General features: G+C 34.3%; 1 protein-coding gene across 1 annotated transcript; it reads right to left on the bottom strand.

Annotated features, from left to right (window-relative positions):
* Nucleotides 1-1,307: 1,307 nt before the first annotated feature.
* Nucleotides 1,308-13,236, bottom strand: LOC117993569 (uncharacterized protein DDB_G0283697-like). The gene is made up of 5 exons (XM_034981372.2): nucleotides 13,017-13,236; nucleotides 10,790-10,950; nucleotides 6,459-10,000; nucleotides 5,338-5,436; nucleotides 1,308-4,907 (listed from the first exon to the last, which is right to left on the bottom strand). Exons 1-5 carry the CDS (start codon nucleotides 13,101-13,103, stop codon nucleotides 4,732-4,734), a joined length of 4,065 nt encoding a protein of 1,354 aa, XP_034837263.1. The 5' UTR covers nucleotides 13,104-13,236; the 3' UTR covers nucleotides 1,308-4,731.
* Nucleotides 13,237-14,020: the final 784 nt, after the last annotated feature.

Genomic DNA, 14,020 nt, shown 5'->3' on the forward strand with positions numbered 1-14,020 from the left:
TTATTTGTTGTTTAATCATACGGCAAAGGGCCAACGGATTGCCCTGATTTTTAAAATGGATACCTATAGTTGAAGTCCCGGAAAATCAAAGAGTTCCAACAGAATTACTGACTCCCAAGATACGGCCTACTTTGGTTAGAAATTTAAGTACAACTGTAACTAATTGGCAATTATATTCTTATTCTTTAATTTTTGAAAAGTGAAATCACGCGAACATTAGCTAGTTGGTATTATTATACTACTTTCCTACCAAAGACTACAATATTAGTTGTTGCGCCACCAGCGGGTAATCTCGGTCGCCGCCATAAATTTGGTTGCGCTACCAAGCGGATACCTGGCAAGCTACCGTCCATAGAGCAGTATATTATATTGGTAGCGCGACTGGTTGCGCCGCCACTGGTGTCCTAATAAGATAGTGCCCTTGATGACGTGATAAAACTATTCCGATATCTTTATAGTACAAAGGCAAGCGGGGTATTTGGGGGGGGGGGGGCGCCCCGCACACTCGCACGTCACCAGAGCGCAGGGGATGTGCGGGAGTACGGGGCGTCCCCACCCCGAATGCCATCTCGACATGTCGCGTACTATACTTACATCTGATTGGTCTGCTAAACAGGTCTACTACTCTCCACTCCTTCAGAGGACATGCAGCTTTAGAATTACTTAACTATTAAATGGCCGAAATTCATAATCAAACTATCTGTAATATATACTAATACTATAACGAAGAAAATTTTGTACGCTTGTAATCGATACATTCTGAAAATACTGAACCGATTTTAATAATGCTTTCACCATTAGAAAGCTTAGCCAGAAATAACATAGGCTATAAATTGCATACAATATACCACGGATGAAGTCGTGGGCAAAAGATATCGGTATTTTTTTTTAAAGTTTAATATTTACAATAATGGTTGAAATTTTGACAGATACCTAAATGTTTATGAGTGACAGATAGATAATATTTTTTTACAGATAGATAGATTATTAATTTCGTCTGTTAAATGGCAGTGGCATATGCATGCAATTATTTTCATAAGAATAGCTTCGTTTTACAATAATAGTTACTTTTTAACTATCCTAGAAACTACATTATTACAGACCATGCGAAAAAATCACTACCCATATTATAAATACAAAAGTGTGCTTGTTTGTTGGTTTTTCCTTCGCGTCGCAACGGTGCAACGGATTGACATGTTTTTTTGCATGGGTACCGTTAAAGACCTGGAGAGTGACATAGGCTACTTTCTATCCCGGAACATCAAAGAGTGCCCGCGGGATTTTTAAAAACCTAAATCCACGCGGACGAAGTCGCGGGCATCTTATAAAAAATTAACAACAAATCGGTCTCAACGAAACCGATAGCTCTTTCTAAAGGTCGATGCACAATATTTCCTGCCGGCTACTGTACTTTTGACGTGACAGATGACACATAGAGCAAATATGGCGAGTGTGTTGTCAAAATGAATGCATTATATGCTCAGATTAAGAATCAAGTAGATTTGGCATTAAAATAATAATACCTTGTTAGAGCAAGCTAGGTGTATAGAAAAGCTCTGAAGAGTGATAGAGATATTAACACAGATTTTTGTCTTTGTCATAGTTTAGCTTTTTTTGTTGGGCACGTCTTAGGTTGTGCCCAACAAACGTATGTGATAGTAATTTATTGCGAATATTACGAGTTTATCTTTAGTTTTCTGTTTTAAATTTAGTATTGAAGGTGTGTAGAAGCCATTTATGTTGCATTGCTGTGTAAAAGTTGTTGCGAACGCAAATTATGAAACATAACCTTTCATACGTAAGTATTATTTCTTTTGTTGTTTTGTCCCTTTCGGGTATACGCGTCTGATTCTTGATTCTTAGTCTGAGATTATATCAGTGACAGAGACGACGCTCTAGGAAGCCGAAATTGTCAATTATCCTTTTTTGAAAGTCAGTTAAAAAGATGCCTCTTGAACTTTCGAATTATCATATTTATTTGGAAATGGGAGAAATTTTCAAAACTTTACTTCGATCGAGATTTTCTGGCAAGGATTCGAGGGCCCCCTGAGCTTAAGGGGCCCCGGGGCACTGCCCCGCCTAGCCCCTAGGTAGCTACGCCACTGGTGACGAGAGCTGTGATGTGATGCGTCAACTTGTGACAGCTGTCCCCCTCCCGCACCGCTCCACTACCGCAGGAGCCTACTCAGCTATGCGCTATACAGGGTGTAACCAGAACGCTAGCAAAAACTCACCGTTAGTTTTATACTACCTAAACACAGTCCAATAACCATTTGCCTCATTTTGTAGTTTTAGTGTAGTTAAACTCGGGTCAATGCTCCGCCTACGACGCGGCATTGACTCCGGGTGGCCTACTTACGCAACGTTCGTTGACCTCTAGCGTCAGTCAGATGTTTTATTTGCAATAAACTTATCGTAAACTTTTACAAAATTATAGGATTTTTTTATATATTTTTTTCGCATTTTGTTTTTGTGGTATCATAATATCAGTAATCATCAGTAAGTACTATCACTAGTCTTCGTTTTTGCCAGCGTTTTGGTTACACCCTGTATATCCTATATTATTAAATTAAAATACTTATTTCACAAACTTCGATTCATTATCAATATTTATTACCATTAAAATTAGATTAAATTATTATTACAATTAAATAATTTGTCTAATAGATAATACACACAGAAGTTGATGGTTTTTTTTCATCAATAAAATTGGATATTTACTTTACTAATTTATAAAGGTAAAGCGCGGCAACTATAGTATTTAAATTTTAAATATATCTACACTTCATGATCTACATTATAGTATAACTTATGTTTTCCAGTCTCTTTTAATCTCTAAGATCTGCTATGAGCTATGAGCCGCTAATATAGAAAAACATATAATAATAATAAAAAATTATGTGCTGTTTGCCAAGAATGCCAATTTTAAAGTTGCGTGTATAATGCGTACAAAATGAGTTCTCGCTCGCCATTTTAGCTTTAATTATTATTTGTCATGTCAAAGTACGATTTTTGTCTTTGATTCACTTGTTTCTTAAGTCTATGTAAATTCAACGGTGAACCGTACTTGTCACATGACTGTTGATAGTGCTAAAATGGCGAGTGAGATCTCAAAATGTACGCACTATATTTGCTTGGTCGAATTTGGTGCAGGGTTGGAAAAAAACAGTTTAAAAACCATTTATGTTTAAAACAGTATTAAAACCATATTTAAACTTTCTTTAATTTAAAACACGTTTAAACCAATGCCTGGTGTGTGTATTATCCATTATAACTCGCTTTTTATAAATTCTATACATATTTTAAAAAACAATATTAATTTTTATATTTTTAACATAAAGATTTACGTCCACTACACCTAACATAGAGAGAAAAAATTAAAACTATAACTTTCCTAAGTAAACACTAGACTACTAAACACATGTTTTAATCTCTGTTTAGTAAACAACTGAAAAATTAATAATTTTTGTCATAATTGGAATTATTTAAAAGTAATTCGTAAAAATAATCCTGGAAATCTACATACCGCCCAGCCGTTTTGTTTCAAGTCTTAATAGAACGCAAGCGTAGCGAGCGCAATGCTTTTGGATAATTCCAAAAAATAGACACATGCAAAGGTAAAAATCGAACGTTAAAATAATATGTGTGAGCATAGCAAACAATTTTAACACTAACAGTAAACAAATACATTTTTTTTAGTTTATACATAGTGGACGACAACCTCAATAAACATTAAGTAACTATATTTTTATTATATTCTAAATGTTCATTCAAGCAACATAGTTTTTCCTGGACAAAAAGTGCAGTTTGTTAATACGAGTAGTTCACATTAGTTAACATAGATGGCGCTATACCATAATAACTCGCACTGTAACGTTTCTTTTACTATGATCTGATGTGTATGCAAAGGAGTATTTCAACCCTTGAAGATGTGATGACTTTCATCAATTTATAGGTATGGGAAATTGGAAACGCTCAAGTAATATGGTTTCTTCTAAACAGGTATACTCAATACTTTATCACCAACCAATCACAAATGAAAGTGGGTTTTGGAATGAACATTTTCGAATTAAATTGGTTGGCGACTAAAAATGGTTAACGCCCAGTGAGTTTTTTATCTCTATCATTTGTATGGCATTACGTAACAGAGAGAGCTTAACTTCTTTCAGTGGATAGAGTATAGGTGTATGGAGGACAGAGGTGCATTCCATTGAACTACGCTTGAGTATAGTGGTAGTCTCTGAGGTGCTCAGTTCATAGTTTTCAACATCATCTTTGTTAACATAGATGGCGCTGGTCACTATTAACTCACGCTACAACGTTCTCTTCCTTTCCTTTACACAATTTAATGTGTGTAAAAATGTACACCGGAGAAATGAGTTTTTTTATTAACTAGTCGACAATTTAAATATTAAAAAAAGTATAAGAATCAGAAACGCTCAAGTAACTTGGTTCCTTCTGGACAGATAGTGTAGTTTGGGTTTATAGAGGTCGGAAGTGTCATATCTCTGCACTTCGCTGCTCTAGAATTTATAATGAGCATAGTGAGTCTGTGTTCATAGTTTTCAAAATCATCTATGTTAGCATAGATGGCGCTGTTCACTATTAACTCACGCTACAACTTCCTTTCCTTTACACAAAAAGTTTACACTTGAGAAATGATTTCTTTAATTAACTAGTGACGACAACAATCAATTTAAATATTTAAAAAAGTATAGGAATCAGAAACGCTCAAGTAACCTGGTTCCTTCTGGACAGATAGTGTAGTTTGGGTTTGTAGAGGTCAGAAGTGTCATATCTCTGCACTTTGCTGCGTTTGAGTTTTCCATTGGGAGTGGCGGGGGTGGCTGGGGTGTTTTGTTCGTAGTTTTCTACTGACTTGTCGCTTGACGGACTGTTGGGGAGAACTGAGGACAAAAAAGATGGTTCACAAATTAAACACAAAACTTAAATCTTCACACTTAGCCAAATAGTGGGCCGATGATGATGGTCATGAATAAGGAGTGTCAACTATAAGTCATGAATAAGGAGTGGTAAGCGCTGTGGTCTTATTAGTGGGAGGTCCCGGGTTCGTTTCCTGGCAGGATTTGAATTTTATAATTTCTAAATTTCTGGTCTGGGCTGGTGGGAGGCTTCGGCCGTGGCTAGTTACCACCCTACCGGCAAATCCGTGCCGCCAAATGATTTAGCGTTTGGGTACGATGCCGTGGAGAAACCAAAGGGGCATGGGTTTATTAAAAAATGCCATAACCCTTCCAGGTTAGCCTGCTTCCATCTCAGACTGCATCGTCACCACCAGGTGAGATTGCAGTAAAAAACTGTAACATAACAACTTACTTGTTCGCTTTGGTCGCGGCAGACCAACTCTTCTGGCTCTGCCTATAAACTTGGATCGAGTGATGTTTTGGATTTTATTGTTAGATATTTCTTCGTTTTCTAAAAAAAAAAAAACATTAAAAGTGGTAACTATCATCTCAAAAGATCAGACCTATGTGTGTAGTAGTATATAAAATTCCATTCTGTAATTACAGTGCGATGTGTGCTCAAAAAAAATTAAGGTAAACACTGGCCCCGATTCTCTAGTCTCTCTCTAAACTAAATTTAGAGTATCTGCATCCTTTTCTTTTTACTAATGCTAAAAAAGGAACGGAACATGACTTTCACATTTAAAGACTCTAAATTTTAGTGCACAATACAAATTTAAACAGTAGGTTCGCGAGTGCGTGCTAAAACACGGGTTTTACCAACTAAAAATTTAATTTAGAAATGTCAAACTGCTTCTGTCCTTTTCATATTACATTAGTAAGAAGAGGGTGCGAATACTCTAAAATTAGGTTGTGCTTAGAATCGGTGCCATTATAAGGCTTTATTTATATTGATAATACCTATAAGCCTCAATAGCTCAACGGTTAAAGGAGCGGACTGAATTTCGAAAGGTTGCCAGTTCAAACCCCACCCATTGCTCTATTGTCGTACATTCTCCTAGCACAAGCTTTACGCTTAGTTGAAAGGGAAAGGGGAATATTAGCCATAGCCTGCCCCCAAGTTAGCCCGCTTCCATATTAGACTGTACCATTACTTACTACCACTCAGACTTATTCGCAGTCAAGGGCTAACTTGTAACAGAATAAAAAATACCAGCTTCCTCCAATTAAAATTTTCAAAAAAAATATTGAAAACCCCCCACTGCGTCTTTTTCAGCCCGAACATAAAAATCAACCATTTAGATTTTTAAAAATTTTATGTTCTCAGCGCGTCATCAAGACGAATCTAATGACGTATCATTTATCAAAATCGGTTGAGCCGTTGAGTAGTTACGAGTGGACATAGAAACGGACATACATACATACAGGTCAAACACATAATCCTTTTTGGTCTTAGCCGCAGTCAGGCAATAATAATATTAGATGTACAAAAATCATCCTGTTTATCATAAGTATAGATTTGAAGGAACTCACCTTGCGTAGTAGACGTGATTTGATCAGTACTCAACTTCCTAATTTTATTGGGAGTCAAAACAGGCCTGTTATTATTTACACTAGTGGTTGTTTCCTCGCTAATTTCATTATTTTTTCTCTTCAAGCCACTTTCGTATTCACCGTCAATGTTTGAGTCTGTTAAATAGTCTATCTTAGGCATTTTACTTGGGGAAGAATCTATTACATTCCCAAGTATTATTTCCATTATTTCTTGCCTGGATGTCTTATTTACCATTTCTTGTAATTTTGTGTCGTAATCACTTGAGAGTTCGAAAGAACATTCAGACTTTCCAGGGCTAAATACGTTATGCGTTATATTTTCACTTTCGTAAGTATTCTCATAATCTGCGTCCATTGGTAGTGAAATTTCAGTGGATATATTAACGTTTTTAATAACATTTTTGTTTATAGGTAGCGTCAAATGTCCGTTTTTCTGGTAACTCACGATTTCGTAATCGCCGAATTCTTTCGAACATTCTCGAACTATATTTTCTTCATAAGAATCACAGTTTATCAAATAAAGTTTATTGTTTAGTCCGATTTTTGTGTTGTATTCTTTGAAAAAGCTATTGAATTTCGCTCTCTCTAATTCAGCGTTATACTTTTCGTGTTCACCGAAATAGTGTAGTTTATTTTCATCGTTAATTTTCGAGTCATCTATATTTACTTCATTTTGAGGTAATTCGCTTGTTATATCTATATTTTGTTTTTGAGTTTTTACTTCATCTACTATATTATTGTCAATTTTGGGTGTATCTGTGTCATCATTAGGAGCTTCCTCGCTTTCAGACAATTCTTCTGTAATAATAGTAATTTCAAATAAATCAGATTTTTTTTTGGTCTCTTGTTTTGGTGGATTTTCAATTTCTTCACTAATTTCATTATTTTCTATAGAAATTTCGGAGGTTTCTGTTTGTTTAATAATGTCTGTAGGTTCATTTATTTCTTCTTTATCGACATTATCAAGTTTAGTTTCTTCAACTGCAAAATTAGGTGCATTTTCAACACTTTGAGCATTATTATTTTCATTTTGGTTTTCATTGATTAATATTTGAACATGAACATTGGTATTATCGATTTCTTGGTTCTGTTCTGGAATTTCAGCTAAGCCTTGAATATTTTTATCTGTAACTGTATTTGTAACCGTTTTATTTGGATTTACACTATCAATCAGCACTTCAAAATCTACACTATTATTAACTTCATCATTTTTTGCATCGTTTAATACAGTTAATAATTCATTATTAGTATAGTGAGCTTTGTCAATATTTTCTTCGGTTATTGCACTATGATCATGTTCTCGTGTCACATCATTATTAATATTATTATCCCTAGGTAAGACCTCATTAACATCATCATGTTCTTGATTCAGGACATTAATGTCATTATCCTCTTGATTTAAGACATCGTGTCCTTCAGGTAAGACAATATGATTCATATTATCATTACTTGGTACAAGCATTTCTTGTAAAGGTCTTACATTTGAAATACATGCAAACTCAAGTTCAGGTCCAGGAATATTTGAGTATACTTGGCTCATACTAGGTCTTACGTTTGCTTGGAATTCTAAAAGCAAAGCAGCTTCTTGATTCATTCTTTTTTGTTCTTCATCTAAAAATTTTCTCATTTTCATTAGCCTTTTGGCTTCTTCTAAATTCGCGGCAAATTTCGGCTTTCTTATAGTCACATCTGGTACAAAAGGTAATCTCGGAGGGGATGCTACAGCGATTTCCAAATGTCTCTCTATCCTAACTATTGGTTTGTGTTGAAGGGTCTCCTTAGTTTTGCTACTGTGTTCACGTACTATGTTTTCCTTATCACTTGGGCTTGGAGAATCACTAGTGGAAGTACTTTCAGATTTCGAGCTGCTTTTACTATCCTTTTTGCTGTTAGAAGATTTTGAGCTTGAAGGGTGATGAGATCCTTTAGAGGAAGTACTGCCGTCATTTGAATCTCGATCTGTTGATCGTCTATTTGGGTTGCCTCTTCCTGATAAGCTGTAATGATCATCAGTCTCTTTTTTGCTTTTTTTATCTTTTTCTTTGTCATTTTTACTTTTGCTACTGGTTTTATCACTTCTGCTACTGCTACTACTCTTTCTATCTTTATCTGATTTATGAGAGCTTGATTTAGAGTCTTTCGACTTATCTGAGGAGCTTTTATCTGAAGTTTTATCTTTATGATTTGATGATGAGTGTGACGATTTTTTTTCATCAGAATGTTTGCTAGACTGTCGTCCACTCGAACTAGAACTTCTATGTGATTTAGAGTCTTTGTGACTTGATTTGTGTGAACTTCTATGTCGCGACGATTCTCTACTGCTATCTTTTTTTTCGTTTTTATCTTTAGATTTATCTTTTTCACTCGATTTAGTTTTGCTGTCTTTAGAAGATTTACTTTTATCATGTCTACTACTATCTCTTGAGTTCGAATGTTTAGTATCAGTTTTTTTATCCTTACTACTTGATTGTTTATGTGAATCTCTAGAACGATGCGAACTTTTATGATTGCTTTTCTTTTCTACTATCTTCTTCTCTTTTTTAGAATCTTCTGAATTCAAATCATTATCAGGAAGTTTAATGTCGATAATAGCTTTGCTATTAGCATCGCTTTCATAATCAATTTGCAAGTTGTTGCTATTCGAACTATCTTCATATAGAGGTGTATTGAAATTATTTATATTCACTTGAGTGTTAAACTGATAGGACAAATTAATTTCTGTCTCCTTCTTTTCAGGTTTAATTGCGTCCGAGCTATTTTCTGATGACTTTGCATCCAGCTTGAATCTAAACGAACTAGGTTCTTTCTTGTCTTCACTTTTATCTGTTGAATCATTTTCGAAAGCCTGCTGAGCATCACAAGAGTTTTCATTATTGAAATTTCTGATTGGTGTTAGAGGAGACATGTTTCTTCTTAGAGAAGAACCAGAACTCGAATCATCATCTTCACTGTTCACAGGTTTGAAATACTGATCTTTTTCTTCCTTACAGATATCATTGGGTAGTGGAATATCTGTAGATATTATTAGTTCTTTTGGTAGTTCAATTTTTTCGAGCTCTACTTTTGGAGGACTAGTGTCAGGTGATGGAATATTTTCTGGTTTTATTTCTTCTAATGGAAGTGGTATATTACTTTTGTCCATGTCATCGTTTTGATCGTTATTTGGAAGTTGGATATCTCCTGTGTTTTCTTTATCTATCTCAAATACAATACTATTTTCTTTTGTGTCTATTCTCGATTTTTCCTCGTCTATTTCCATTCTATTATCTTGTATACTATCCACATCCATTTTTTCATTTTTCTCGTCATTACTCTTAACCGACCCAGGGCTAACAGCCTCTAAATCATTGGGAAGTAGATCAGCTTTTTCATTTGAAGTTTCAGCAGGAGGCGACTTCTTTCTTGTGATACCTAGCACTGTGTATACTAAGTCTTCTACTTTAGGTATAAAGACTGTTGCTACTTTTGGATTGACTACTTGGTCTACTATCCTTTCCACACCCTGCTCCAAGTAATTGCCACTGTAAAATAGTAATTGATTTATGAAATACCATAAAATAGTACTACAAATTGCATAAGTACAACAGAAATAGGTTGTTATCTAATTGCAAAAAATTGTTAGTGAAAAGAAACCTGTCATATGTAGATTTTGAAGTCCGGACCAGCTTAGGTTCTATCCTGCTGTCAATCATTTTTTAGTGAATGTTTCTGTTATTTGTTTTTTTTTTTTTTTTTTTTTTGGTAAACATTTTACTAACAATATGATTGGGATAAATAAATGAGAGAATGAGCTTTCTAATTTTGTAGATTTTGCTACGCTATTGATAGACTGAACTAAGTCTGTTGTATAGAATTGAACAACATCAGTACCCTTATTATAAATGTGAAAGTGTGTTTGTTTGTTGGTTTGTCCTTCAATCGCGTCGCTACGGTGCAACGTTCGACGTGATTTTTTGCATGGGTATAGTTAAAGACCTGGAGAGTGACATAGGCTACTTTTTATTCCGGAAAATCAAAGAGTTCCCACAGGATTTTCTAAAACCTAATTTCACGCGGACGAAGTCGCGGACATCAACTAGTATAAATAATAACTGTCGCGGCTTTACTCACGTGTTTAGTTGACATTAGCCCGACTAGTTTCGAACCCACGTAGTAAAGCCGGGACAGATATTATATATAATGGAAATCACTCACGATAGTTTAAACGCTAAAATCAGCTAGTATAATATAATTCTCACTCTCACAGGAATATGAAAGGAAAAAGGACAGAAATTTTTCTGGCCTTGTAGTTCCTTTATGAACAAACTTACTCTAGTATATGTTTTCTTAGCTTTTCTCTCAACTGGTTCTTGTTCATATCTGGTTGCCAGGTCTGCCGCGAGAGGAACGTGGTGACAGAGTTCTCCACTCTCTGCCGCAGGTTCTGGTACGCCGGCCGTGTGTCCACATCTGCTATGCAGTCCTTCCGAAACTGAAACATCAGCAAGTCATCAGTGTACTACTTGACTGAAGCCAGAGAGGGTGAGTGGTGACAGCAGTGTTGAATTTCTCAATCTAAGAACACATCTCTTTGAAACAGCATGTACATAAATCTTTACTACAAATTCTATATAGCACTAGCTGACCTGCCCCGGCTTCGCTCGGGTGGAGTTTAGAAAATTGAGGGGGAGGTTGAATTAAATTTTCTCTCCGTAAGAACCATCCTCGAACTTCAAGAAATATTATAAAAAAAGTATTAGCGAAATCGGTTCAGCTGTTCTCGAGATTTGCGATGAGCAACACATTTAGTGATTCATTTTTATATTATAGATAATTACTATTGAAAGAAATTTCTGACAGACACTAGGTGACTGCCTTATCTTCACTTGAACAGAATTTTTGAAATTTTTTTGTTTTCCTAAAATATTATATCATGAAGGTATTTCTTCATTTTTAGTGAAAGTCAAAATTTATTTATTTTTCATAATCGATATGACTTGAAAAATGCAAGACTTTCATACATATTTTAAGTCCCTTTTTCTTAAAAGGAACTTACTGTCAATATTTAATATCTCCAACTCCAGCCATTTCTTTTTTTAATTATTTTATTTCAACTAAATAATAATTGTACATTTTTCCTGAAACTCTCTTGAGTTTATGTGGATGTAGCAATTAGGCTGTGCGTTGGTTGATAAGTCAGTCAATCATTCAGTCAGGGCAAGTCTTTCTATATGTATAGTTTACAGAACCAGCCGTTTTGAACTTTGAACTCTCTCTCGGACTCAATCCCTGAGTGCCCTAATTGTTACTGTTAGTGTTGAGACTCAAAATTTTTAATTGATAGTCAAAATTTTAATCTATTCAAATAAAAGTTATTTGGTGATATGTACCTTATATATTTAGTATAATATCATTGTAGAATATTAAGTTGTATTAAGTATTATTCATTGAAAAATTATTAACTTCATTAATGCTTTAACTAGACTGACAAATTTAAATCTAGAGCACTACTAGATTTGTTGTACAATAAAATGAGAAGCTACCCGTGCACCCACTGGCTCCTCCCACCAGTGGACGGAAGGGGAATTCATATTTCCCCATACACCCACTGTGTTTAGGAATTAAATGTAAAAATATGTTGAATGAATGAATGAATGAATTATTTATTCAATAAAATGCAGGTACAATAGGTTGAAACAATGTTTGATGAGCCTTATACATTTTACCGTAACTGGTACATCATATCCATAAATAACTATGAAATAGTTAAATTTACAAATTACTTTACTAAAAAACAATTATTATAAAATACAGAATGTCATTACATATATCCTTCCTTGCTTCCTGCATTTTTATGAAGGACAAAATTCATGGACATAAATTGAACAATTTTATGCTTAGATTTTGGAATTTACAAAAACCCAGAAACACATAACCTGTAGGTGTCAATCAAAACAACAAATAAATAAAATAATAATAATTTAACCTTGAATGAGCGAAAAAAAAATACTTTACCATTTACTTACTCTCAACTCTTAAAAAGCGCTACCTATGTAATTTTAACAATTTTGCACTTATTTATCGATACAATGTATCAACATGTTTCAAAATTCAATTCCAACCCTAACCACCCAGTGGGTGTATGGGGAAATACGAATTCCACTTCCACCCACTGTGGTGGGAGAAGCCAATGGGTGCACGGGTAGCTCCTCAATAAAATACAGTTTGGAAAATTAAGTTCATAGTGAAATCAATGTGACAATATTTTAACTTATCATTCATACAAAAGGAATGCTTAAGTAATACTCTAATTGCTGGTGAATTTGCTAGTTTAAATCGAATATAAAATACTAAAATTATCTAGCTAGTTTTAGAATCAGAATAAAATGGAGGACTGGATTCAATAGGTTACCAAAAAATTATCTGAAGGCCATATTACTGATTACCTTGAAACCTGCTTCAGAATTTTTGTATCTACAAAGTAACCAGCTGTTTTTAGATTACAGTTTAGGTAGTTTTCTTTTCATATTACGCATTTTCGTTAGGAATTAAACTTACCTGATCGAATATGCCTTTAGATTTTAACTCGTAAACTAATTGATCGACTAAGCGTGGATCACCCGGCATATACTGCAAATGAGTCATTTTAAGTTATGAAGAGCATAGGGCTCGTGGATTTACTTTAAAAAAATATTTAAACTATCAAATTATTATATTTATCGATTGAAATCAATGCACTTCGGAAATCGCAAAAATCAAATGAATCAAAGGAATCAAAATATTTTTGACATGAATTTAGACTTTTGTAAGGCTAGGACCACATGGCTACGTAAGGTACGGTTACACTCCGGTTGCTTTACGATTCACTGGTTTAGTTTTCAAGAAAAATATTGTAATTCTTGCATTCCAATAATTTCTATTAAAAATTAAATAAATTATTTCTTGTATTATTCTTGACATGTGGCTGAAATATAGCCAAAAGTATACTTGCAACTCTAGAAAGAATACTATGTAGAACCGGAACCAGAGTCATCTTATCCATATGTAGTCCTAGCCTAAGTCTATTATTTATAATCTGTATTTGGTTTCAAAATCTTCGTTCGGAAATATAAACGGCAAAGTTTTGCATAATATCTTCTAGAGCAGTTTTTCCCAAACATTGTTCTGCCATGACCCAGTAATTTGTACATTGCATCTTCGTGACCCACTTAACACTTTTAGACCTAAGCTGGTTCCATTAGGTAAAATAATACACATTTATTAATAGTAATATTATCGATAGTCGGTAATATTTTTAAAACAATGCGGGAATGTTTAATTTAATTTAAATTTAAAATAACTTTATTGTTAATAGATTTACAGAGAGTAAGAATACAGGATACACTTAAAAAACAAAGGGCGACCTTATCACTAAAGTGATCTCTTCCAGGCAACCCATACTTAAGAACTTATAGAACTGTAAGACGGGGAGTCGCAATGTAGCTATAAATATAATATATATATAAATATATATAGGTATATATAAACACATACACTCTAATAGGTACATACTATAAAATATA

Source organism: Maniola hyperantus, chromosome 24 (assembly GCF_902806685.2).
Source record: "Maniola hyperantus chromosome 24, iAphHyp1.2, whole genome shotgun sequence".
NCBI classification, from domain to species: domain Eukaryota; kingdom Metazoa; phylum Arthropoda; class Insecta; order Lepidoptera; family Nymphalidae; genus Maniola; species Maniola hyperantus.

Bases quoted from the DNA above. Each gene is read 5' to 3' on its own strand.
- LOC117993569 (XM_034981372.2), bottom strand. From the start codon at position 13,103: ATGACTCATTTGCAGTATATGCCGGGTGATCCACGCTTAGTCGATCAA. The intron at 10,001-10,789 runs GTAAGTTTGTTC...ACTATTTTACAG, and splicing joins CTAAGAAAACATATACTAGA to TGGCAATTACTTGGAGCAGG. The intron at 4,908-5,337 runs GTAAGTTGTTAT...TTTTGTCCTCAG, and splicing joins GCCGCGACCAAAGCGAACAA to TTCTCCCCAACAGTCCGTCA.